The sequence below is a fragment of the Oncorhynchus mykiss genome, chromosome 17 (assembly GCF_013265735.2).
Source record: "Oncorhynchus mykiss isolate Arlee chromosome 17, USDA_OmykA_1.1, whole genome shotgun sequence".
NCBI classification, from domain to species: Eukaryota; Metazoa; Chordata; class Actinopteri; order Salmoniformes; family Salmonidae; genus Oncorhynchus; species Oncorhynchus mykiss.
In genome coordinates, this window is record NC_048581.1 from 50,682,172 (window position 1) to 50,708,864 (window position 26,693).

General features: G+C 44.7%; 2 protein-coding genes across 3 annotated transcripts in view; both read left to right on the forward strand.

The window, feature by feature from the left end:
* LOC110494953 (dihydropyridine-sensitive L-type skeletal muscle calcium channel subunit alpha-1) overlaps positions 1-15,691 on the forward strand; it is a 32,685-nt gene extending 16,994 nt beyond the window's left edge. For both annotated transcript variants that reach the window (XM_036948177.1, XM_036948178.1), the window contains 30 exons: positions 145-265; positions 495-709; positions 2,770-2,839; positions 2,945-3,077; positions 3,375-3,504; positions 3,792-3,851; positions 4,167-4,273; positions 4,435-4,522; positions 4,747-4,854; positions 7,451-7,503; positions 7,744-7,890; positions 8,050-8,251; positions 8,356-8,514; positions 8,833-8,943; positions 9,172-9,255; positions 10,405-10,452; positions 10,742-10,894; positions 11,046-11,111; positions 11,194-11,285; positions 11,487-11,646; positions 11,756-11,883; positions 12,029-12,125; positions 12,235-12,337; positions 12,453-12,554; positions 12,663-12,793; positions 13,006-13,131; positions 13,283-13,360; positions 13,519-13,664; positions 13,802-13,988; positions 14,146-15,691. In XM_036948177.1, the coding sequence (XP_036804072.1) occupies positions 145-265; positions 495-709; positions 2,770-2,839; positions 2,945-3,077; positions 3,375-3,504; positions 3,792-3,851; positions 4,167-4,273; positions 4,435-4,522; positions 4,747-4,854; positions 7,451-7,503; positions 7,744-7,890; positions 8,050-8,251; positions 8,356-8,514; positions 8,833-8,943; positions 9,172-9,255; positions 10,405-10,452; positions 10,742-10,894; positions 11,046-11,111; positions 11,194-11,285; positions 11,487-11,646; positions 11,756-11,883; positions 12,029-12,125; positions 12,235-12,337; positions 12,453-12,554; positions 12,663-12,793; positions 13,006-13,131; positions 13,283-13,360; positions 13,519-13,664; positions 13,802-13,988; positions 14,146-14,373 (3,633 nt within the window). In that variant the 3' untranslated portion in view covers positions 14,374-15,691. The remainder of the gene's footprint in view (positions 1-144; positions 266-494; positions 710-2,769; positions 2,840-2,944; positions 3,078-3,374; positions 3,505-3,791; positions 3,852-4,166; positions 4,274-4,434; positions 4,523-4,746; positions 4,855-7,450; positions 7,504-7,743; positions 7,891-8,049; positions 8,252-8,355; positions 8,515-8,832; positions 8,944-9,171; positions 9,256-10,404; positions 10,453-10,741; positions 10,895-11,045; positions 11,112-11,193; positions 11,286-11,486; positions 11,647-11,755; positions 11,884-12,028; positions 12,126-12,234; positions 12,338-12,452; positions 12,555-12,662; positions 12,794-13,005; positions 13,132-13,282; positions 13,361-13,518; positions 13,665-13,801; positions 13,989-14,145) is intronic.
* Positions 15,692-19,990: 4,299 nt separating this feature from the next.
* Positions 19,991-26,658, forward strand: kctd20 (potassium channel tetramerization domain containing 20). The gene is made up of 7 exons (XM_021568722.2): positions 19,991-20,432; positions 22,049-22,217; positions 23,253-23,349; positions 23,503-23,623; positions 23,877-24,074; positions 24,309-24,419; positions 25,358-26,658. The coding sequence occupies exons 2-7, from the start codon at positions 22,057-22,059 to the stop codon at positions 25,654-25,656; spliced, it is 987 nt and encodes a 328-aa protein (XP_021424397.1). The 5' UTR covers positions 19,991-20,432; positions 22,049-22,056; the 3' UTR covers positions 25,657-26,658.
* The last annotated feature ends 35 nt before the right edge of the window (positions 26,659-26,693 follow it).

Sequence of the window (26,693 nt, forward strand, 5' to 3'; positions counted from 1 at the left end):
CTGAAGGAGCATATGTACACGTATGACAGGAAAATGTTGGACATCAGCCCTTGCTTTTTGTTTCATTCACTGTGGAAAAGCAGGCCGATCATTTGTCAGTGGGAGCCTGACTGTGTTCCTTCCCTGCCTCTCGCTCTCTGTCAGATCCTGACGGGGGAGGATTGGAACTCTGTGATGTATGATGGCATCATGGCGCATGGCGGTCCCACCATGCCCGGGATCCTCGTCAGCATCTACTTCATCATCCTCTTCGTCTGCGGAAACTGTATCCTCTGTGTGTGTGTGTGTGCGTGTGTGTGTGTGTGTGTGCGCGTGTGCGTGTGCGTGTGCGTATGTGCATGCGTGCCTGTGTGTGTGCGTGTGTGTGTGCGTGTGTGTGTGTGTGCTGCCCAACTACTCTCCCAGACAGAAATCAGACTTAAATTCTGTCCTTGGGTACATTCGTGTCTCTCTTCCATTTCCTACCGTAATGAACTTTGACCCCTAGCACTTAGACATCCTGCTGAATGTGTTCCTGGCCATCGCCGTGGACAACCTGGCGGAGGCTGAGAGTCTGACCATGGCCCAGAAGGAGAAGTCTGAGGAGAAGAAACGCAAGAAGCTGCTCAGGGCTAACATGCCTGACAAGGCCACAGAGGAGAAAGCCCTCCTGGCCAAGAAGCTTGCAGCGGAGAGAGCCAAAATAGAGGGCATCCCTACCACAGCCAAGGTCAGATATTTCCAGTAGCGGTGCGGGGGTAAAATGACAGAAGAAGCCAAGCCAGTAAAAAAACTAATATTGTGATAATTGCGTTGTTTGCTCTATAACCCATTCGTTCATACGCCACCGTGGTATACAATAACACCATGACAACAAAAAGACAGCAGTCACACAGGGGCGGAATAGATTAGACTACACATACAACACTGGAGAGCAACATCTGTCCAGTGAAGTCCACAAAGCAACTATTGCATGAAACAAACAGCTATATCACCTGCAGCATGATCAAGCAAGGTAATGTTTTGGACAGTTTACTAAACAACGACTGGTTTAGAACCATGGAGTTACAGCAAAACAGCACAAAGACAACAGGAGCGCTGCCTCTGCTATTCCAGAACCACTTCAACTTTAACAGTCAAACATCATCAAATCAACAAGGCTGTATCCAGGCTGTATCACAACCGGCCGTGATTGGGAGTCTCATAGGGCGGCGCACAATTGGCCCAGTGTCGTCCGGGTTTGGCTGGTGTAGGCCGTCATTGTAAATAAGAATTTGTTCTTAACTGACCCAGCTCAGCGCTGATTGCCTAATGAAAATTATATCAAGGGAGGCCAAATGTTTGCTGGCATCAATCAATCAAATTCTAAGGGCCAACATTTTATACGCTTTTGGTCCAGACAGCATCAAATCAAATCAAAGTTTATTTGTGACGTGCGCCGAATACAACAGGTGTGTAGACCTTACAGTGAAATACTTACTTACAGGCTCTAACCAATAGTGCAAAAAAGCTGTTAGGTGAACAATAGGTAAGTAAAGAAATAAAACAACAGTAAAAAGACAGGCTATATACAGTAGCGAGGCTACATACAGACACTGGTTAGTCAGGCTGATTGAGGTAGTATGTACATGTTCATATGGTTAAAGTGACTATGCATATATGATGAACAGAGAGTAGCAGTAGCGTAAAAGAGGGGTTGGCGGGTGGTGGGTGGGACACAATGCAGATAGCCCAGTTAGCCAATGTGCGGGAGCACTGGTTGGTCGGCCCAATTGAGGCAGTATGTACATGAATGTATAGTTAAAGTGACTATGCATATATGATAAACAGAGACTAGCAGCAGCGTAAAAGAGGGGAAGGCACACAATGAAAATCGTCCGGGTAGCCATTTGATTACCTGTTCAGGAGTCTTAATGGCTTGGGGGTAAAAACTGTTGAGAAGCCTTTTTGTCCTAGACTTGGCACTCCGGTACCGCTTGACATGCGGTAGTAGAGAGAACAGTCTATGGCTGGGGTGGCTGGGGTCTTTGAACATTTTTAGGGCCTTCCTCTGACACCGCCTGGTGTAGAGGTCCTGGATGGCAGGCAGCCTAGCCCCAGTGATGTACTGGGCCGTACGCACTACCCTCTGTAGTGCCTTGCGGTCAGAGGCCGAGCAATTGCCGTACCAGGCAGTGATGCAACTAGTCAGGATGCTCTCGATGTTGCAGCTGTAGAACCTTTTGAGGATCTTAAGACCCATGCCAAATCTTTTCAGTTTCCTGAGGGGGAATAGGCTTTGTCGTTCCCTCTTCACGACTGTCTTGGTGTGCTTGAACCATTCTACTTTGTTGTTGATGTGGACACAGAGGAACTTGAAGCTCTCAACTTGTTCCACTACAGCCTCATCGATGAGAATGGGGGCATGCTCGCTCCTCCTTTTCCTGTAGTCCACAATCATCTCCTTTGTCTTGGTTACGTTGAGGGATAGGTTGTTATTCTGGCACCACACAGCCAGGTCTCTGACTTCCTCCCTGTAGGCTGCCTCACTCAGATGATTTCTACATGAGATTCAGCCACTTGCGTATTGACCTAAAATTATGAAAACACAGAGAGAGACAAAATATAAATAATTTAATTATTTTTATTTTTATTGGTCAAATACTTGGGGAAGCCTGGCTTCCCTTGGCATCCATGAATACACACCACTGTATATTTCCTGGAGAAACCCGCCCCACGTTTGGTGTCAGTATAACCGGTGGGATTTGAACCCAGGCCCCACTCTAATCAAAATGCTTGTTTATGTCACAGCTGAGAGTGGACGAGTTTGAGTCCAACGTGAACGAGATCAAGGACCCCTTCCCGCCTGCTGACTTCCCTGGTAAAACCTCACACACCTCTGGGCACATTCATGTCAATCTAATCTGGATCTCAGAGAACTCCGAATTTAGAACGTGGCACGTTTCCTGCTCATTCTTTCATCCAGGTGATGATGAGGAGGAGGAGCCTGATATCCCTGACACCCCGAGGCCACGGCCAATGGCAGACCTGCAGCTGAAGGAGGAGGTGGTGCCTATTCCAGAGGCCAGCTCCTTCTATATCTTTAGCTCTGATAACAAGTAATGATGATTATGGTGATGATTATGGGGATGATGATGTACTTGCTAAGACTATGATATGTTGTTGTTTATCTGCCTTATAGTTGAATCCACTGACTTGGGGTCACTCTGGAAAAGACCAACTGCTAAATGACCAAAAATGTACTGATGATGGTGGTGATGATGAATGGATTACGATGAATGCATTATGATGTTGGCCATATGTGGCTGTTTTAGCCTCCTTACTTGGCTGTCAGTCACTCTGCATAACAGTGTCTGCAGTTAAATTCCTGTGACGTAAATGCTGTCCCCCTCCAGGATCCGTAAGCTGTGCCACCGCATCATCAACGCCACCGCCTTCACCAATATCATCCTCCTCTTCATCCTCCTCAGCAGCATCTCCCTGGCTGCCGAGGACCCTATCGACCCCATGTCCTTCAGGAACCAGGTGCCCACAGACATGCGTGCTCTGCCTGCTGTATCATTCACCTCCTTATCGCAGATGGAAAAGCATTTGTTTCAGTAAAGAAAGTCGAAAGGGAATTAATTTTGACCAAAATAACTGACACAAAGGGGTTTTCTCTGCTTCATGGCATCACTGTCTTTAACCTACGCAGCATGACTGCAAGACTGTACGGAGTACCACGTTAGAGATTCTGCTGAAGAGCTCTGGCGCGCTACTAGGCTGAAATGAATCCGCCCACGTTGTCATGTTGCCCTGTTTCCCCTGTGTAGGTGCTGGCCTCCGCTGATGTGGTCTTCACCTCAGTGTTCACTGTGGAAGTTGTCCTCAAGGTAACCGGGCATTGTCGGCTCCACTACTAGTAGCTGTCCTGGATTAGAAAGGCACTTTTCTAAATGGGATCATGTCTTACATGTTTACATTACCAAGTACATGCACCTTTTCTGCAGCAACGGTACATCGGTAATGTGACAAACTCTCTCGACATTATGTTACATCCACTTTAACCTGCACCGCAGCCCTATTCAACTCTATGTGTTTTCACATGAGTAGCTGTGAGTTCATGTGGGTTAATTGTTTGTTGGTTTGAGAGGGTTTATGTCTCAACCAGTCTCGTCATCTTCAGTATCCTTCCGCCTCTACTCCAGATGACCGTATACGGCGCCATCATGCACCCCGGCTCCTTCTGCCGGAACTCCTTTAATATCCTGGATCTGATTGTGGTCAGCGTATCCCTCCTCTCCATGCTCATGGAGTAAGTAGTCCCTGGGAATGTATAATGTCGTTCAAATCCTGTGGCACAACTGGATCTATTCCATAATGCTTGATGTAGCTTCAGTTATGAGTGTGTGTCTCTCTCTAGAAATACAGACTATAGACAAGTCAAGTGTGAGATGTGGTGCCTGCCCTATCTAGGTCCAGTGCTATCTCTGTGGTGAAGATCCTCAGGGTGTTGAGGGTGCTGAGGCCCCTAAGGGCCATCAACAGGGCCAAGGGCCTCAAGGTGAGCTTACCTGTGCTCTCTACTCCTCACTTCTACCCCTCAACAGTACTCCTTACCTGCTACACTGACACTATATTCACATTCTCATTGTTTTTTTTACATGTTCCCATTACCTAACACACCAAATGCAACACTTTGACCAACCCAGCAGCCACATGTTTTTCTAGATCTGGTCCTGAAGTACCCGTCTGATATGCTGGTTTCTGCTGTCTCTTGTGGTCTAGCATGTGGTCCAGTGTGTTTTTGTGGCCATCAAAACCATTGGCAACATCGTGCTGGTCACCATGCTGCTAGACTTCATGTTCGCCTGCATTGGAGTCCAGCTCTTCAAGGTGAGCTCTAGATAGGGATGTATGGTAATTTATAGGGATGTATGGTAATTTATAGGGATGTATGGTAGTTTATAGGGATGTATGGTAATTTATAGGGATGTATGGTAATTTATAGGGATGTATGGTAGTTTATAGGGATGTATGGTAATTTATAGGGAAGTATGGTAGTTTATAGGGATGTATGGTAATTTATAGAGATGTATGGTAGTTTATAGGGATGTATGGTAATTTATAGGGATGTATGGTAGTTTATAGGGATGTATGGTAATTTATAGGGATGTATGGTAGTTTATAGGGATGTATGGTAATTTATTTTTATTCATTTTTTATTTCACCTTTATTTATCAAGATAGGTCAGTTGAGAACAAGTTCTCATTTACAACTGCGACCTGGCCAAGATAAAGCAAAGCAGTGCGACAAAAAACAACAACAGAGTTACACATGGGATGAACAAACGTACAGTCAATAACACAATAGAAAAATCTGTATACAGTGTGTGCAAATGAAGTAAGGAGGTAAGGCAATAAATAGGCCAATAGTGGCGAAGTAATTACAATTTAGTAATTTACACTGGAGGGATATATGTGCAGATGAGGATGTGCAAGTAGAAATACTGTGGTGCAAAAGAGCAGAAAAACAAAAACAAATATGTGGATGAGGTAGGTAGTTGATTGGATGGGCTATTTACAGATGGGCTGTGTACAGCTGCAAGCTGCTCTGACAGCTGATGCCGAAAGTTAGTGATGGAGATATAAGTCTCAAATTTCAGTTATTTTTGCAATTCGTTCCAGTCATTGGCAGCAGAAAACTGGAAGGAAAGGCGACCAAAGGAGGTTTTGGCTTTGGGGATGACCAGTGAAATATACCTGCTGGAGCGAGTGCTATGGGTGGGTGTTGCTATGGTGACCAGTAAGCTGAGATAAGGCGGAGCTTTACCTAGCATAGACTTATAGATGACCTGTAGATGACCTGGAGCCAGTGGGTTTGGCGACGAATATGTAGCGAGGACCAGCCAACGAGATCATACATGTTGCAGTGGTGGGTAGTATATGGGGCATTGGTGACAAAACGGTTGGCACTGTGATAGACTGCATCCAAGTAGAGTGTTGGAGGCTATTTAGTAAATGACATCGCGAAAGTCAAGGACCGGTAGGATGTATGGTAATTTATAGGGATGTATGATAATTTATAGGGATGTATGGTTGTTTACAGGGATTAAAGGTTGTTTATAACAATGTATGGTAATTTATAGGGAAGTATCATTTTTTATAGGGATTTATGGTAGTTTATAGGGATTTATGGTTGTTTATAGGGATTTATGGTAGTTTATATGGATGTATGGTTGTTTGTAGGGATTTATGGTAGTTTATAGCGATGTATGGTAATTTAAATGAATGCATGGTAGTTTATAGGGATGTATGGTAATTTATAGGGATGTATGGTAGTTTATAGGGATGTAATTTATAAGGATGTATGGACATTTATAGCGATGTATGGTAATTTATAGGGATGTATGGTAGTTTATAGGGATGTATGGTAATTTATAGGGATGTATGGTAGTTTATAGGGATGTATGGTCATTTATAGGGATGTGTGGTAATTCATATGGACGCATGGTAGTTTATAGGGATGTACTGTAATTTATATGGATGTATGGTAGTTTATAGGGATGTATGGTAGTTTATATGGATGTATGGTAATTTAAATGAATGCATGGTAGTTTATAGGGATGTATGGTAATTTATAGGGATGTATGGTAGTTTATAGGGATGTAATTTATAAGGATGTATGGACATTTATAGGGATGTATGGTAATTTATAGGGATGTATGGTAGTTTATAGGGATGTATGGTAATTTATAGGGATGTATGGTAGTTTATAGGGATGTATGGTAATTTATAGGGATGTATGGTAATTTATAGGGATGTATGGTAATTTATAGGGATGTATGGTAGTTTATAGGGATGTATGGTAATTTATAAGGATGTATGGACATTTATAGGGATGTATGGTAATTTATAGGGATGTATGGTAATTTATAGGGATGTATGGTAATTTATAGGGATGTATGGTAGTTTATAGCGATGTATGGTAATTTGCATGGTAATTTACAAGGGTGTATTGTAATTTTTAGGGATGTATTGTAATTTATAGGGATTCATAGTAGTTTATAGGGATTTATGGTAGTTTATATGGATGTATGGTAGTTTATAGCGATGTATGGTAATTTGTATGGTAATTTATAAGGATGTATGCCAATTCTTTGGAATGTATGGTAATTTATAGGGATGTATGGTAAATTATGGGGATATATGGTCATTTATCTGGATGCATGGTAATTTATATGGATGCATGGTAGTTTATAAGGATGTATGGCAGTTAATAGGGATGTATGGTAATTTATATGGATGCATGGTAATTTAGATGGATGCATGGTAGTTTATAGGGATGTATGGTCATTTATAGGGAAGTATGGTAGTTTATAGGGATGTATGGTCGTTTATACACCTGATGATCAAAACAGAAGTCCACACACAGTCAAAGCTAATATTCTCGCTCATGTTCTGTATGTATGTGTTCATGTTCATCCCTGCAGGGCAAATTCTATGCCTGCACAGATCCTGACAAAATGACAGAGGAGGAGTGCAAGTAAGAGAGTGCAGTGATATTGTTTATTCCCTTGCACACAACATTGCATGAAAGTACAGAATGGAGCATGAAATTAGTCCTGCTTTCTCTGCCACTCTCTCCTCTCCCATGTACTCTCTTTCACTCATTTATCTCTTTATTTCTTTCATTTTTGTTATTTTCATTTTTTTTCTTTATCTCTTTCTCTTTCTCTCTCTCACTCTCTCTTTCTCTCTCCCTCCCTCGTTCTCTCCTTCTCAGGGGCAACTACATTAGGTACCAGGAAGGTGCCATCCATCCGATGACCATCCATAAGAGAGAATGGATCAATGCAGAGCTCAACTTTGACAACATCCTCGAAGGCATGCTGGCTCTCTTCACTGTCTCCACCTTCGAGGGCTGGCCAAAGTGAGACATACAGTACATAGAAGCTTGGGATTTTGTATCTATCACATGGCATGCCTAGTAAAGTAATATGGAACACATAACAATGTATGTATGTCATGCTTGCTCAAATGCCTGTGTGTGTGTGTGTGTGTGTGTGTGTGTGTGTGTGTGTGCGCGCAGGTTGCTCTACAAGGCCATAGACTCTAACATGGAGGATATGGGTCCGGTGTACAACAACCGCATCGCCATCTCCATCTTCTTCATCGTCTACCTCATCCTCATCGCTTTCTTCATGATGAACATTTTCGTGGGTTTCGTCATCGTTACATTTCAGGAGCAGGGAGAACAGGAGTACAAGAACTGCGAGCTGGATAAGAACCAGGTGTGTATCTGGGTGTGTGTGTGTGTCTCTCTCTCTCTGTTATGTTTGTTGTTCTAACACACAGACGTGTGTAACCCCTCTGTGTCCCGTCTTCCCTATGACAGCGTGCGTGTGTTGAGTACGCCCTGAAAGCCCGGCCGCTGCGCTGCTACATTCCTAAGAACCCGTACCAGTACAACGTGTGGTACATCGTCACCTCCTGCTACTTTGAGTACCTGATGTTCCTGCTCATCATGCTGAACACCATGTGTCTGGGGATGCAGGTAACGCTATTGGAGGTGGTTCAGGGAACCTTCTCATTTCAAATACTAAAACGGGATTCTTTGAAAGGACTTCTCCTGCGTCACATCAATACGATGGCCCCTGCGAGATGTTCCTACTAGATATGTCCATCCCTTCTCCATACCTAGGAGGTCTGTTTTTTTTTGGGGGGGGGGGGGGGGGGGGGGGACACCCTTGAAAACAAGATGGGCCTCTCAAGAGATTTCATCCTGGAAAATGACAAATCAAATAATATTAATGAATAAATATCTTCCCTTTTTAATTTCCTTCTTCTCTCCCCCCTCTCTCTTCTCCCACAGCACTGTAACCAGTCAACCCATGTGACCGACCTGTCAGACATGCTGAACGTGATCTTCACTGTGCTCTTCACTGTGGAGATGGTCCTCAAACTCATGGCCTTCAAAGCTAAGGTCAGTGGTCCATAGCCATGTCCTGAATGCACTACACTTCCCAAGATGCCTTGCAAATCAATGTGGGATCACAATGAATCCAGAATAATAGCACAGTGGTTATGTAGCAACTTCGTACTTCTTCATTGTGTCTTGCCCCCTTCTCAAACTCATGGCCATCAAGGTTCAGAGCTGGAGTGTCTGTAGGTTAAGATACCTTTTATACACAATATCTTTCCTTCCCCCTAGGGTTACTTTGGAGACCCTTGGAACGTCTTTGACTTTGTCATCGTCATCGGCAGCGTCGTTGACGTCATCCTGAGTGAAGTCGATGTGAGTATTGCCATTGCGTAATGTTATTCTGAAATATGTAAGTACTGTTATGTACTGTAATATGTTATGTACTGTAATACTCACAATCCCCACTGTTCCTAAAATGTTTAAGGTTTACTAAACAGTTCAGGTGGACCCACTGTGCATTTTTGTCTTCACATTTTGAACTTCTTCGGTTATTATTTATAAGGCTGAGGAAAATCTACAGATATTTCACAATAAAAGCTCTGTCCTGTCATCTGACTTTCTGGACTGTGTTTACACCCCTGTCTGACACCCCACCCACTTAGAGAAACTCAGGACAGGCTCCCCTGTCAGAACTCGGCCCCAATAATAGCACTGAGGATGCGGTCAGTATTCGCCAAGGGGTAACCCTCGCACTACCACCCACCTCTGCCCCGGCTGCACCCTCAACCCCCCGAACACACCATCCTCCTGAAGCCCTGCAGCACGTGGCTGGAGCTTGCCTCACCCACCTACCACGCCTTGAACACCACACCACACCCTGTCTGCTTGGTTACTTTATGCCCCTAACATAATAACTGTTTGGTCATTTCCCTCATTGCTTTTACTGTTTGAGACTGAGAGGGCTGATTCCAGATCAGTTGTTAAGGGCAGAAAACAACCACTGTCACCTTGTTTCACCTCCCACCACCATGTGTCCGGCGAACTGTCAATCATTCCTACTAGTAAGTAAGAGATTGACATCCTTCTGTGGTTTTTACTGTGATTCCTGTACGAGGGACTGAGTCAACAGGTTTGGCGTCAGGCTCTAGATTTAAAGCAGCATTTCACATGTTTCGCTTCGGAAAAGTAAATGTAATTTTAGAAAACATAATGTTAACTCAAGTTGCCATTACAGTAAACCTTCAGAAGACCCCATCAACCATTTTCACATCTTCACTCCTCAGCCGTCATCCAGTCGTATATTACAACGTTGTCCTTTTTTTGTGCTCAAATGCATTCTCTCCCTCTCTCTCCCCCCTTGCTGCAGTCTTTCGTCCTCCATTTCCTCCTCCACCTTTTGCCCCACGCATACCTCCAAAGCTGGCCCTGTCCCCTTTCGCCACTTCCTGTTCCACCACCTGGGTCTGATGTCACTTCATGTCTGACTTCACTTCCTGTGTCTCCCGTCTCTCCCCCTCACAGGCAGCCCTGGCCTCCTCTGGAGGACTATACTGTCTCCACGGCTGCGCTGTAATTATTTGCCCGTAGACACTGCAAGAGAATTGCATGAAATCGCATGAAACATTGCATGAAACTCTGCGTTAGCATTGTTTATTCATTGTACCAGACATTGCGTTGCAAATTGTTAGATACTACTAAACGGTTGGAGCTAGGAACACAAGTATTTCGCTACACCCACAAATAACATCGGCCAAATGTGTGCATGTGACCAATAGAATTTGATTTGATTTGATATTCAGTCTTAGTAAAATCCAGGACAAGAAGCATTTTTAGCTGTTTATTTCTTTGATGCCTTCAGGAAGTGAACCCAATGCAAGCGATAGCAGATTCTGAAAATGCCCGTGTGTCAATCACCTTCTTCCGACTGTTCCGTGTGATGCGTCTGGTGAAACTGCTGAACCGTTCTGAAGGGATCCGGAACCTTCTGTGGACCTTCATCAAGTCCTTACAGGTCAGAGTTCACTCCGTTTCTTTGCCTTTCACTCTGTAAGATTCACAAGTCTCATTCCGTAAGATTCACATTTCTTTGCCTTTCACAAGTCTCAGGATTTGATTGGACAGTGTGCACCAGTCTGACTATGTAATTGGTTGTTGTGCTGCAGGCCCTGCCCTACGTCGCCCTGCTCATCCTCATGCTGTTCTTCATCTATGCTGTGGTTGGGATGCAGGTATTGGACACACACACATACACACACACACACACACACGTACAGCACTCTCAGATGAGATGTATGTGTGTGTCTCCTGCAGATATTTGGTAAGATAGCGCTAATAGACGGGACGTACATCAACAGGAACAACAACTTCCAGACGTTCCCCCATGCTGTGCTGCTGCTCTTCAGGTGGGTGATCTGATCCATCAGTCCACTAACTCTGTTTCCATTTTCTTCCATTGTCTTTGTAAGTTATACTGTCTCTCTATCCCCTACCCCCTCTCTCCCTCTTCATACCCCTCTCCCTCCCCCTTCCCCTCTCTCCTGCTTCCTCCCTCTCACTATCTCTCTCTCTTTCTATCCCTCACCCCACTCTCTCTCTCCCTCCAGGTGTGCGACAGGTGAGGCGTGGCAGGAAGTAATGTTGGCGTGTCTGTATGGGAAGAGGTGTGACCCTAAGTCAGACTACCTGCCTGGGGAGGAGATGACCTGTGGAGCCAGCTTCGCCATCATCTACTTCATGAGCTTCTACATGCTCTGTGCCTTCCTGGTGAATGACACACACACATGCATACACATATACACACATTTGCATGCTGAGACATACGTTCACACACACACACACACACACACACATATGATGCTGTTGTCCTCCACAGATCATCAACCTGTTTGTGGCGGTCATCATGGACAACTTTGACTACCTTACACGTGATTGGTCCATCCTGGGTCCTCATCACCTGGACGAGTTCAGGAAGATCTGGGCAGAGTACGACCCAGAGGCCACGTAAGTGTGTGTGTGTGTGTTTGTTGCCCCTTAATTTACTATATATGGACGGTATAAATGGGGCTTACAGGTTTATCTTATGACTCGGTGTACTATCAGTGTACTGCAGTTAGATTATTTACAGTAGCTGTTGTTTCCCCTCCAGGGGGCGTATTAAGCACCTGGACGTGGTGACTCTGCTGCGTAGGATCCAGCCTCCTCTGGGTTTTGGAAAGTTCTGCCCCCATAGAGTAGCCTGCAAGGTGAGAGATACAGGAGGGAATCTGTTCAATTATTGTATGTGTTAATTTAACATATCTATTAAGGCAGCAGACACCTTTTTTAAAATGTCTTTATTGATTCTGCCTGCAGAGACTGGTGTCCATGAACATGCCACTCAACAGTGACGGAACGGTCACCTTTAACGCTACGCTGTTCGCACTGGTCAGGACCGCGCTGAAGATCAAGACTGAAGGTGTTTGTGTGTGTGTGTGTGTCAGTCAATTACAGAGTACTGTAGTCAGTGACTGGTCCAATTGAAAGTGGTGTATTAATATCCCCGGCCTCACTGTTGCTATCTCATTGGTCAGGAAATTTTGAGAAGGCCAATGAGGAGCTGAGGGCCATCATCAAGAAGATCTGGAAACGCACCAGTATGAAGCTGCTGGACCAGGTCATCCCACCAATCGGAGGTGAGTTCAAACATCCTATTATAATCCTCAACTTTATGGTCCAACAGCAAGCTGTTCATTCTAATTTGCTGCCATGTTTTTATGGGTGTGTGTTTGTGTGTGTGTCAGATGATGAGGTGACCGTGGGGAAGTTCTACGCCACCTTCCTGATCCAGGACTACTTCAGGAAGTTGAAGAAGAGACAGGAGGAGTACTATGGCTTCCGCCCCACCAAGAAGAACGCCAAGAATGAGATACAGGTGAGACCTTAGCCACGTCAGAATTTGATAATTGCATACCTTCTAGTTATCTTAATGACATGGAATATAAATGTCATCTAAACTTTTTATGAATTATCTAACAAGTCTTAATTGGTATCCCCTCACCATCTCTCTCTCTCGCTCTCTCTCGTTCTCTCTCTCGCTCTCTCTCACTCTCTCGCGCTCTCTCGCTCTCTCTATCTATCTTCCAGGCAGGTCTGAGGAGCATTGAGGAGGAGGAAGCTCCAGAGCTGCAGAGAGCCATCTCCGGAGACCTGATGAACGAGGAGGAGATGGACAGAGCCATGGAGGACGCAGCAGAGGAGGGTATCTTCAGGGTAAGAGGAGAGAGGGAGTGGGGGGGAAAGAGAGGAGCGTGGGGAGAAAGGGAGTGAGGCGGAAAGAGAGGAGGGAGGACAAGTTGAGGGTGAGAAGAAAGAGAATAAAACTCCTCTCTATTGTGAAATGTTGTTCCTTTCATCCTCCCAGCGGGCGGGCGGTCTGTTTGGGAACCACGTTGATTCCTTCACCATGGAGGAAGGAACCCGTGACCCTAACGCTACACAGGTCATCATTTCATCATTTCAACCATTTCAGTATTAACACTTACAGTATGTAACCTTCTTCGGACTCAAAGTGCTTTACATGGTATGGACCCAGATCATGTCGACAGGAAAAACTCCTGTCCCGATGGAGGTAACTCACCTGTCTGTGTCTCCATGCAGGTGACCAGCCAGCGGCCCCTGCAGATGAGCAGATCAGACGACGGGGAGGCTACCAGTTCACCTGCCTACCATGCAAACGAGGACTTCTTCCCCTCAACGCCTAACAAAACCAACAACAACAATGTCAACAACAGTGCCGGGGAGAGGTGAGTGTGTGTGTGTGTGTGTGTGTGTGAGTGGTCATTTTTTGTGTGTTTTGTGTGTTTGTTTTCCTTAGCTGAGAGGTCACACTACATAGTAATAAAGCAAGGGGTTAACAAGCTGATTCTTTGTCCTTCTGTAGCTTTTCTTGTGGGACATATGACCGGGTTCAGGTCTATACCATCTCAACCAGCAGAAGTCCCCCAGACAGAGACTGGCAGCTGCAGACAGTAGGTGGGCCCAGGCAGGATGCTGAGCCCCACAGAGAGCCGCTCAGCCTCCAGCAGGCCCAGGGCCCAGACAGCGCCTTCGATACACTTATACAGGAGGTGAGTGGAGAGACCAGACACTGCATTTCGTACATACTGAATTCATTTCGTATTAATGACATTGACATGGAACACTGGTCAAAACTCATTTTGAATCAGCCAGAGTCATTCTCTCTCGCTCTCTTCTCTCTCTTCTCATGTCTTTCACTTCTGTTAGGTCTTGATAAACGGTGGGCTGGAGAGCTTGGCCAGGGACCCTCGTTTTGTGTCGGTGACAAAACGGGAAATGGCTGAAGCGTTAAACTTTGACCCTATGGACATGGAAAGTTCCGCCACTGAGCTTATGAATGGTCGCAGAGGGAGCGTTGTCACGCCTCCAATCAGGCCCCCTCGCAGATCACAGAGAAAGGCCAACCAATCAACAACACCCAGGGATGTTGTGTAGGCCAATAGGTCTGTCTGGCGTAGCAGCATAATAAAGAGACACGTGATCGTATTCAAATGTAAGCAAGGTTTGAAATGATTACGCTTTAGTCAAATATGATATCTGTTTTGGCTTCTTGCAGTCAAATTGCAGTCTACAAATGATTTGTAATTATGTTCCGTTCCCCCGACCATCACTCAAGAAAAATCGTCATGAGGCCGAATCAAGCTGCCTCATTGGGTGCCTTCATAGCGAGTGATATCATCTGATTGGTTAAGCAGGCTTTATGAATCCACTGTTGTCGTGATATTCTGACTTTGGATGATTTCTCTCTTGGTTGATTTAAAGACTTTCCCCGGAAGAGAGCAGACTTACGATATGTGAACATTTCTTTACCATGTTATGTTCACAGAACAGACTTCCTGTTCGGACATACGTTGAGTTCAGGTGAACATCCCGTCGTCCCGATTAAACATGTTCTCAAGTCTCAACTTAAGGAAGTTTTGCTTGCATAAAATGTCGGCCCTGTTTGAAAACGAATGTCTTTCCCTCCATCCTTGAAGTAATCACTAATGCACCTGTAGTTGGGTAGGTACTGAATACGGTTGTGTGAGTGATTAGCTCAAAGAGGAAGGGAAGGTTGTGTTTTCTAAGTATTCTTGCAGGGTCCGGACGTTACTTTTCAGGGGACATTCTTTGAATTCTGTCATGACGACAAGGCAAGACATAGCTGGGTCAGGATGTCTCTGGGCTGGATCATGTATACGGTGTCCATATTAGGACCATCTCAGGATGTAAGCTGTGTTGACAAAGCTAACGGGCATGTTCAAGATACACACATTCTGTACAGATCTCCACATATCAACATGTATTCACAATGCCTGGACTTTTTTTGCTAAAAAATCCCATATCTCAAACATGTACATCATCTTCAGCACGGAGAGGATGACCATGTAGTGTAACATGGGAGAAAAGCCTTGTGGTGTAGGGTAGTCACTAGCTGGCCATGCTACTGTAGAATGTGCAGATAAGAGGATGTGGTTAAAGACAAGGTTAGGATGAAGAGTAAGGTTAGGGTCAATGTTTGGGATTGTATTTGTGGTTAGCGAGCAGTGTGTATGAGATATGGACAACTTATGGTATAGTATACTAAGGGTTTAAAGTCCTCCCTGTAGATGGCATTTTGTCTGTTCTTCTATTTTCTTTTTGAGGTAGGGCAATTTGGTTGAAACCTACAGCCTTTATTATGAAAATTAAATGTTAGATTACTTATAAAGAATAATAATTGTTGTACCTGTAACCCCCCCCAACTAAATAAATACGAAATAAAACAATTTGGTACAACATTTTTGAATTCATTGTTGTTTAAGTATTTAAAGTGACTATCTTCAGTTCAAACAATAATAGAGCAGCTACCTCACCCCTGTTTTGGTAAACGGCTGAGGGATGGGGCTGGAGAAATGTAACCACTCTCAAATTCATAGACAGAACTATGGATGAGAGGGGATACCTAGTAAATTGCGCAACTAAATGCATTCAACCCAAAATGTGTCTTTGGCATTTAACCCAACCACTCTGAATCAGAGAGGTGCGTGGGCTGCCTCAATCAACATTGTTGGGGGTTAAATGCCTTGCTCAAGGGCAGAATTGCAGCTTTTTTTCACCTTGCTCGCTTTGGGATTCGAAACAGCAACCTTTCGGTTACTAGCCCAACGCTCTCAACCGCTAGGCTACCTGCCAGACTGACCATCAAATCAAATCATATCAAAAGTGTTTATAAAGCACTTCTTACATCAGCTGATGTCTCAAAGGGCTGTACAGAAACACAGCCTAAAACCCCAAACAGCAAGCAATGCAGATGTAGAAGCACGGTGGCTAGGGAAAACTCCCTAGAAAGGCCAGATCATAGGAAGAAACCTAGAGAGGAACCAGGCTATGAGGGGTGGCCAGTCCTCTTCTGGCTGTGCCGGGTGGAGATTATAACAGAGCATGGCCAAGATGTTCAAAGATGACCAGCAGGGTCAAATAATAATAATCACAGTGGATGTCGAGGGTGCAACAGGTCAGGTTCATAGCTGATCATTCAGAGTATCTCTACCTCTCCTCCTGTCTCTAGAGAGTTGAAAACAGCAGGTCTGGGACAGGTAGCATGTCCGGTGAACAGGTCAGGGTTCCATAGCCACAGGCAGAACAGTTGAAACTGGAGCAGCAGCACGGCCAGGTGGACTGGGGACAGCAAGGAGTCATCAGGCCAGGTAGTCCTGAGACATGGTCCTAGGGCTCAGGTCTTCCGAGAGAGAGAAAGCGAGAAAGAAAGAGAGAAAGAGAGAATTAGAAAGAGCATACTTAAAGACACTATGCCCCCATCCGACGAAACCCCCGGACAGGGCCAAACAGGCAGGATATAACCCCACCCACTTTGCCAAAGCACAGCCACCACACCACTAGAAGGATCACTTCAACCACCAACTTACCATCCTGAGACAAGGCCGAGTATAGCCCACAAAGGTCTCCGCCACGGCACAACCCAAGGGGAGGGGGGGGGGGGGGGGGGGGGTGCCAACCCAGACAGGAAGATCATGTCAGTGACTCAACCCACTCAAGTGACGCACCCCTCCTAGGGACGGCATGGAAGAGCACCAGTAAGCCAGTGACTCAGCCTCTGTAATAGGGTTAGAGGCAGAAAATCCCAGTGGAGAGAGGGGAACCGGCCAGGCAGAGACAGCAAGGTGCCTTTCCGTTCACCTTCACACTCCTGGGCCAGACTACACTCAATTATAGGACCTACTGAAGAGATGAGTCTTCAATAAGGACTTAAAGGTTGAGACCGAGTCTGCGTCTCACACATGGGTAGGCAGACCATTCCATAAAAAATGGAGCTCTACAGGAGAAAGCCAATCCTCCAGCTGTTTGTTTAGAAATTCAATATAGTTGTAAGAATGTTGTGAAGGTACAGCGTTTGTTTACTCCAGCATTGGAGTAAAACAATCTTGTAATTTGGGTTCGGGTAGGGTGTGACGACAGTTGAACTAAGCTCATAAGGCATTTATAAGTTATATTCTTCAACTATTAATGTGTATATAATTTGTTAGAATGTCCACATATGCATATAGCAATCACAGATTGCCCCTTTTAAAAGCTTAAAAGTGATTAGGTTGTATTTCAAGAGGTGGTATTGTCTTTTTAATGATTCATCTGTAATTTGGTTAAATAGAGGCAAAATAATATAGCCGTAGTGTGATGAAGGCAAAAAAGAAGATAGAATTATCTCAATATGTTTTGAATGATACAATCTGGTGTTCCCACAGGCCTTTTAAACAAAGTAAAGGTGTGTAATGTGTATAATGTGTAGCCTCTACTCAGTGGTGATTTTAGCATGTAACTCTTGATGGGGCAAAAAACAATACAAGTAGGATATATGCTAGCAAATCCACAAGACTAAACAATACATTAATTGCACTATAACAGTAACAAATGGCCTACATAAAGCTGTCCCAACAAGCAGTCCCAACATCTTACCACTGCTACACCTGGCTATCAGCGGAGCCTTGTCTGGCAGCAAAACAGTTCATTCAGCCTCATTTAGCTGATATGGCTGACTTGCTTAAACAAATGTGGTTTCTAATGACAATTGAGATGTACAAACTATGGCATAAAGGGGAAGACAAGCAGATTTTTTAATATATTTTTTTAACCTTTACTTAACTAGGCAAGTCAGTTAAGAACTAATTCTTATTTTCAATGACGGCCTAGGAACAGTGGGTTAACTGCCTTGTTCAGGGGCAGAACGGCAGATTTGTACCTTGTCAGCTCAGGATTTGAACTTGCAACCTTTCGGTTACTAGCCCAACGCTCTATAAGAGGCAATCCGTCATTTCAATTAAGACATTAATGAGCGAGTTAGGACGGGCGTCGTCAATATAACTATTTGTTTAGCACTTTTGAAATGTACAGCGACAGAATTCAGAACATCTGCCGTTCTTACAGTGTTCTCCCTGTACACCAAGTCAGAACAGTTGGCGAAATTAAAAGGAGTAAATAGACCAAATTATTAGGGTGAGGCACATGGGCTACTAACACCTTACTACACAACATTCACTTAGTATTACTTTCTTAGCTACAGTATACATATCTCCCTGGTATTTTTCATAATTTATGCAGCAGTGTAACGGATGTGAAACAGCTAGCTAGTTAGCGGTGATGCACGCTAAATAGCGTTTCAATCGGTGACGTCACTTGCTCTGAGACCTTGAAGTAGTGGTTTCCCTTGCTCTGCAAGGGCCGCGGCTTTTGTGGAGCGATGGGTAACGATGCTTCATGGGTGACTGTTGTTCACGTGTGCAGAGGGTCCCTGGTTCACGCCCGGGTATGGGCGAGGGGACGGTCTAAAGTTATACTGTTACATTGGTGCCGTGACCCGGATCACTGGTTGCTGCGGAAAAAGGAGGAGGTCAAAAAGGGGGTGAGTGTAACGGATGTGAAACGGCTAGCTAGTTAGCGGTGATGCACGCTAAATAGCGTTTCAACCGGTGACGTCACTTGCTCTGAGACCTTGAAGTAGTGGTTCCCCTTGCTCTGCAAGGGCCGTGGCTTTTGTGGAGCGAATGTGACTGTTGTTGATGTGTGCAGAGGGTCCCTGGTTCGCGCCCGGGTATGGGCGAGGGGACGGTCTAAAGTTATACTGTTACAGCAGCATACAGCATGACTCACCTTGTTGTGCTGTGCTCACTTGAACATGGTGCTGCGGTCCTTTGTGGGCAAATTTTGTCATCAAAGTCTGGCATTCTTTGGATTTATGGTGCTTTCAAAACAACTGGGAACTCTGAAAAAAACAAGGTTGAATCATGATTATTTTAATTGATCTTTAGGTCGTAGCTCTAGAAAGAGGCTGGATTTACAGCGCAGCGCTCCATATTTTCTGCTGGCTAGCCCCACCACCACAGAAAGCACTGAATTAGGCTGAAACACCTGTATTTTGGAGCTGCATTACTCAAGAAAACAAAAAAAGTATATATATATATATATATATATATATATATATATATTACATTGTTTGCAAACTGATATGTGACACGTATTAATGCCAAAATAACATGCAAAACAGGCAACCCCCCCCCCCCCCCCCCCCCCCTTTTTTTTTTGTTGCAAAAATGAGCTGCCCTGAATGACTGGTCCCCACTCCCTATACTTGATTTTACTAAAAGGTGGGTCATGTCTGTACTGCCATCATGTTTTTATCATAACGAGGCTATATATAGGGGGTACCGGTACCGAGTCAGTGTGGGGGGGTTCAGGTTAGTTGAGGTAATTTTTTGTTGGTAGAGGTGAAGTGACTTTGCATAGCTAATAAACAGCGAGTAGCAGCAGTGTTCAAAACATATGGAGGGGGGTAAATGTAATACTCCGGTGGCCATTTGATTAATTGTTCAGCAGTTTTATGGCTTAGGGGTAGAAGCTGTTAAGGAGTATTTTGGTCCTAGACTTAGTGCTCCGGTACCGCTTGTCGTGCGGTAGCAGAGAAAACAGTCAATTACTTGGGTGACTGGAGACTCTGACACTTTTATGGGCCTTCCTCTGTCTGACACCGCCTATTATATAGGTCCTGGATGGCAGGAAGCTTGGCCCCAGTCATGTGCTGGGCCGTAAGCACCACCCTCTGTAGCGCCTTACGGTCAGATAACATTATTTGAGACATTTTATTATTTTCTCTCTGTTTATTTGTTTCAATAATGTTTCTCTAAACCATACCAATAAATATGACTTTATGAAGTGAAAATAGTTCCCACCCCCCCGTCAAATTATTGGAGATATATGGTAGGGGTCAGTTAAGGAAAGGTAGATACACAGTAGCAATTCTGCGCGTTGAAACAAACGGATTGGGAATTCTCTTACGAGAGTCTCTGGATCTCTACACCGGGAGTAATTGGATTTGAGAGCACTGATCCGCTGTCACCGTATGGGCTGGGGCGCTTTCGGTAAACCCATATTCCTGCACTCCGCGCTCTGGCACTTGGCATCGGGTCCATCGTTCGCGTGACAAACCGGTTACAGAGAACAGCCGTTTTCACTCAGACGTTCTGGTAAGGCTGTGGTGGGTAGTCGTTGTCTGGTGGTCTCCGTCGCCTATAGCTTATGTTTTAGTAATATGTCTGCAACTGTATCTGAATGTTATTATGGCATTTTATAATTACAGCTCTGTATTTCTGTTATGACGTATGCAGACCGTGATACGGGCACGTAAGCTCCAGACATGTGGCGCAGCGTAATTCGTAGCGCTGTCAAATCTCAAGTCAGCAGGGACGGACACGGTGAAAATTGTCTACACCCTGGACGCAGACTGAATAAAATAGTCAGTGATGTTTATTAGCTAGACAAATACTGAATTTTTTATGGGGTTGGGGCTATACGGTATGGGTTGGTGTAGCCTACCATATATCTTGATTTTGGGTTTAAGCTACCAGTTATGTTACAGTGCAGTGTTCATATTATCAGCTCTCCTCAACAGTTGTTAGAATTTGCATCCCATCAAACCCCTTTCCTTATTGTGTTACATTAGAACCTGTCTGTCTTCCACCTGTTGGCTACAATGGAATGCTGTGCACTGCACACTGTTGAAGACCATTGTTACAACTCAGGTGTTATACCAGTAGAAAAACCCACGCATTAATTACCCTTTAACTAATTACCCTTTTACTAAATCTATTTTACTTTGAAAAGCTAAATTAACATAGTTTACGACCTGTCTAATGGTTATTCTCATTAGACAGGTTCTAATTGGGCGGCAGGTGGTTAGAGCGTTAGGCCAGCAACCGGAAAGGTTGCTGGATCGAATCCCTGAGCTGACAAGGTGAAAATCGGTCTTTCTGCCCATGAACAAGGCAGTTAACCCACTGTTCCCCGGTAGGCCGTCATTAAATAATAATTTCTTCTTAACTGACTTGCATAGTTAAATAAAAATAATAACAAATTCTCTCCTTCCACTGGAATAATACCTACTCTTTGTCCTCTCACATTACACTTCTGTATATAATTCTTTATTTCTGTTGTCTCAGCTGAATACCAAGTTTAAGTGCAGGTGGGATGTCACTGCCCTATTGGTGGGAGATGAATCCCAGGTTTGTTAGTAGAAAAACAATCTTCAATGTCAGAGACCCAAGCAGATACTGTATGTAAGACAGAGTATTGTGGCCACTGTTGTCGACTTCATCACTCAACAGTTATTCACATGACCCCTCCTGCTGCTGTCTGTCTCAATCCCAGTCCAGATAACTGGGAGAAGTGGTGAGGCTGGAAAAGCTGGCATGTTACTGTGCAGCTACGGTACGCTACTGCAGTAATCTCCTCCTCTCAGGGCTTAGTGAGGAGGCTGACAGTAGCAGATGGGTCCAGGGCACCAGGCTAATAGACTCACTGACTCAGTGGGACGGACGGTTTTGAAGGCCTGTATACTACTAGTTGTCTGACCCCTTACTAGACCGACAGTACAGTAGGGCAGGTCTTTGCTCCAGCCCACCTTTGTTTCCGTCTAACCCTGATATGCCCGTGTTGGAGTAATGGGGGATAAAGCCATGTCAGGGCCAGTGTCCTCACTGCCTGATGGTTTTGGCCACATTTGTCAGTTGACATATTTGTTGGATATCTCTGGCACAAATGTAAATCCATGAGGTCAACTGTGATGGCACTTGTTCTCCCCCAGACATTGACATGGCAGCACGTCCAGACTTCCAACGTGAGGGGAGGGGTGAGAAGAACCTGTCTCCCCTGTCTCGCCTCCCCCATGAGCGGGTGACCCTGATGGTGGACGGGACTCACTTTGTGGTGGACCCTGCCCTGTTCACCGCGCACCCTGACACCATGCTGGGGAGGTAAGGTCCAGACCCCTAAGCATCACAATCTGTGTGTCAGATTTAGACTATTTTATTATAGTGTAACAGAAACTCACAAGATTGTGCTAGCCCACTGACCTAAATCAGCCAAAGCCTTAACGCAAGTCTTCAAGTCTCAGGCCAGGTTAGTCATCAGGCAAGCATGGATCACCACCGTGTCCAATACAGTAGTACAGCCTATTATTAGACCAGGGAAAGATAAAGAAGAAACACTAACAAAACCCTAATCCCTCAGGAATCATTTCAGAGTGGTTTGTTTCTAGTCTCAGAGAGTGATGTTTACTCTGACCCATTGGCCATTTGGGTTAATCTGGCTAATAATCTGAGATTAGTCAAATATTACCCAGGAATATTCCTCTCATTAACACCTTCTCTCGCATACACAATGGAGGCATTGTTATGATTCTGACAAGTTACACTTGTGACCCAGGTGTGACCCAGATGCAGACAGTGTTGAAGAAACAAACATTTATTTATAGTATAGGGGCAGGCAAATGACAGGTCAAACATAGGCAGAGGTCAGTAATCCAGAGAGGCTGCAAAAGGTCCAGAACGCCAGGCAGTCTCATGGTCAGCGCAGGCAGGGGTCAATAATCCAGTGAAATGGGGCAAGGTATCGAACGGCAGGCATGCTCAGGTTCAGGGAAGGCAGAACGGTCAAAACCGGGAAGGACTAGAAAACAGGAGCAAGAACAGACAGGAGCAGGGGAACAAACACTGGTAGGTTTCACGAAACAAAACGAACTGACAACAGACAAACAGAGAACACAGGTATAAATACACTGGGGATAATGGGGAAGATGGGCGAAACCTGGAGGGAGGGTGGAGACAAGCACAAAGACAGGTGAAACAGATCAGGGTGTGACAACACTGTACTAAGGAAATGAAATAAGACTTGAATGGTAACTGGACATCTACACAGACAAGGCTTTCAACATGCACTAAACTCAGAAATGCATATTGTGAGGACATTTAGTATAATTAAATAAATAAATAACACATTTGAATTCTCAGGATGTTTGGTCCTGCCCGTCACTTCACCCGGCCAAACGCCAAGGGAGAGTATGAGATCGCTGAGGGAATCGGAGCCAGCATATTCAAAGTCGTCCTGGTGTGTTTCACTTAAAATAGTTCCCCTGAATTATGAAATTGCTTATGTCTTCCCTTCCCTTACCTAAACTAACCTACTGTGTTTCTCTCTCCCCCCTCTTCCTCTCTGTCCCTTGACTCTCTCTCTCTCTCATTCTCTCTCCCTCTCTCGCAGGACTTTTACAAAGGGGGTATCCTGCAGTGTCCAGAGGGGGTGTCAGTGTCTGAGCTCAGAGAAGCGTGTGACTACCTCTGTATTAACTTTGACTACAGTACCGTCAGGTGCCGAGACCTCAGTGAGTAGCACAGTCACACCGGGTCTGACCAGGGGCCTGTTCAAAACCGAAACGTTGACTAATGTTTTGCAATTGTTGCATGCACAGTTTTCAGAATGAAGTTAAACCACTTTTCAAAATCTGTTCCTAATTGCTGAGTCTTCTTCATCTTGAATTTTCACTATTGAAATATACATTTTGCCTTGTACAAGAGACTATGATGTCAAATCAGAGGTCATAGTTAAAATGGTGTGACCATTCGTTCCTGTCCCAGGTGCATTGCTGCATGAGCTGTCCAACGATGGTGCAAAGCGTCAGTTTGATGTCTTCCTAGAGGAGCTAGTTGTCCCGGTGATGGTGTCCAGTGCTCAGGAGGGGGAGAGGGAGTGTCACATCGTAGTTCTCACAGATGATGACATAGTGGATTGGGACCATGACAACCCTCCACCCATGGGAGAGGAGTACTCACAGAGTAAGTGACCTAGTGACCTAGACCTAGTCCTTAATTATAATGAATCGGACATTATTAATAAAATAAATCATGGACATGTATCTTTCGGACAGTGCTGTTTGTTTCATTTTCTATACCTTAGATTTTTTTTAGAATCTAGTGCCCCAACCTTTTTTGGAAAATAACTATCAATCATTTGGAGTGAGCACTTTGTTCCATATTATTTCCTGTTCTCTCTCTCTTCAATGTGCCCAGTTCTGTACAGCACCAAGCTCTACCGCTTCTTCAAGTACATAGAGAACAGAGATGTGGCCAAAGCACTGTTAAAGGAGAGAGGACTGAAGAACATTCGCATCGGCATTGAGGGTGAGTCCGTTACCATGTCCCAAATCAACCCGCTGCTTAGGTGTCTGAATATCTGAAAGAAACAAATAGGTATTAGAAATCTAAGGCATAGATTCAATCCGTATCGCGGAAGATCCATGCTACAGTGCCTTGCGAAAGTATTCGGCCCCCTTGAACTTTGCGACCTTTTGCCACATTTCAGGCTTCAAACATAAAGATATAAAACTGTATTTTTTTGTGAAGAATCAACAACAAGTGGGACACAATCATGAAGTGGAACGACATTTATTGGATATTTCAAACTTTTTTAACAAATCAAAAACTGAAAAATTGGGCGTGCAAAATTATTCAGCCCCTTTATTTTCAGTGCAGCAAACTCTCTCCAGAAGTTCAGTGAGGATCTCTGAATGATCCAATGTTGACCTAAATGACTAATGATGATAAATACAATCCACCTGTGTGTAATCACAGTATAAATGTAATCTCCGTATAAATGCACCTGCACTGTCATAGTCTCAGAGGTCCGTCAAAAGCGCAGAGAGCATCATGAAGAACAAGGAACACACCAGGCAGGTGAATCAGTGTGGAAAACTGATTGGGTTTGCAAAAAGTCATCAACGTCAGGACATTTCTACTTTTTTTCACCCAGCTTTTAACCTAAATCCAATGACATCGTGAAATAGTTTGTTGATTTCGCGTTGAATTCACGTTAGTTGACAACTCAACCGTATTTAAATCAAAACTAGACGTTGAACTGACGTCTGTGCCCAGTGGGATATGTCGTCTCAATCGAAAATGACATTTACATTTAAATTGCGCTATAACACAAATCGTCCGGAATACTTTTTGAATCTAGCCCCAAGTCTTCCAATGCCATAGGCTACATTTTGCTTCTCTCAAATCCGCAAACCCTACAGAGATACTGTACATGATGTGCGTCTGGTCCTCATGTATTCCAGGGTACCCTACCTGTAAGGAGAAGGTGAAGCGCCGTCCTGGTGGGAGGTCAGAGGTCATCTATAACTATGTGCAGCGGCCCTTCATCCAGCTGTCCTGGGAGAAGGAGGAAGGGAAGAGTCGACACGTGGACTTCCAGTGCGTCCGGAGCAAGAGTGTCCCCAACCTCATCACCTCTCTGGGGGAGCCAACACGACCCGCAGCCACACCCAACCCGCAGGTCGATGAGCTGGATAGGCTGATCAGCCCTGATCCCCGCCCCCAGTCTCAGGCCCCACCCCCACCCATCAATGACAGTTGAGGAGAGGGTAGAAGTTGACCTTGGGTATAGGTTTTTTCTTTGTTCCCCTATTGGTTAAGGTCAGGGTTTGGCAAGGTTAAGGTTGCGCTGATACTAAGGCCTAGATTCAATCAGATCAAGCATTAACCAGCGATAGACGACACCCGCGTAGCTGATGTTTTGGAGTGACGGAGATGTAACTGGGTTGGAGCTGTCAAATCAGTGAGCAGCTGCTCTGGTGATCTCATGAAGCCACAACGTCCCACTTGTGTTAGAAGTTCAGACCGAGAATGTGTAGGCTATATAGAAATAATGACGCTCAAATTCATTAAACAAAATAATTAGGATTTCTATCAGCCTAATCGAAGTGTAGATTACATCTCACATTCCAGTATTCTAACTTGTAAACAGCGCTGCATGAGATTTCTGTTAATGCGACCAGCCAATGGCAATGTCCGCTTTAGGTATAACGCCGGGAGAGCCTGTTGATTTGACAGCTCTAATGCAGTTCCTCCTCTGACCTCAATGCTGGTATCAGCAAGCGCTGATCTGAAAGAATCTAGCCCTAGATCTGTGTTTTGGGGCAACTTCTACCCGAGGCCGTCATCAGTTACCACGTCAGCCTGTCTTCCACTCAGGATGTGTGAGTTTACAGACACACTCAAACAAACCTCCATGACCATACAGTCCAACCCATGTATGCATACAGAAACAGATGCGCATGAAACACAGACATGTACACACACACATACACACATGGATTTGGACAAGGAGGATGTTTACAGTAGATAACTAGACCCTACCAGAGTATATCTAGTGTTTCCTCATTTAGAATGTGTGTGTGTGTGTGCTCTTTTTTTTATTTTATGACGGATTACATTTTATATGCTTTGTACATTTATATAAAGGTTTCAGTTCATATTATTGTTTAAAGTATTTCCATCGTTTTTGTTCAAAGAATTGGTTCAAGTAATTGTTGCAGCTGCACGGGAAACCGAAATAAAATGATTGATGGCATAGCTAGCTTCAGGATTTTGTGTTCTGATAAATCAAACCTC

What these genes read in the sequence shown, in the direction of transcription:
- kctd20 (XM_021568722.2), top strand. Translation starts at nt 22,057, where the DNA reads ATGGCAGCACGTCCAGACTTCCAACGTGAGGGGAGGGGTGAGAAGAAC. An exon ending in GCATATTCAAAGTCGTCCTG is followed by an intron (nt 23,350 to 23,502) that starts GTGTGTTTCACT and finishes CCTCTCTCGCAG; the next exon opens with GACTTTTACAAAGGGGGTAT. An exon ending in CGTCAGGTGCCGAGACCTCA is followed by an intron (nt 23,624 to 23,876) that starts GTGAGTAGCACA and finishes TTCCTGTCCCAG; the next exon opens with GTGCATTGCTGCATGAGCTG.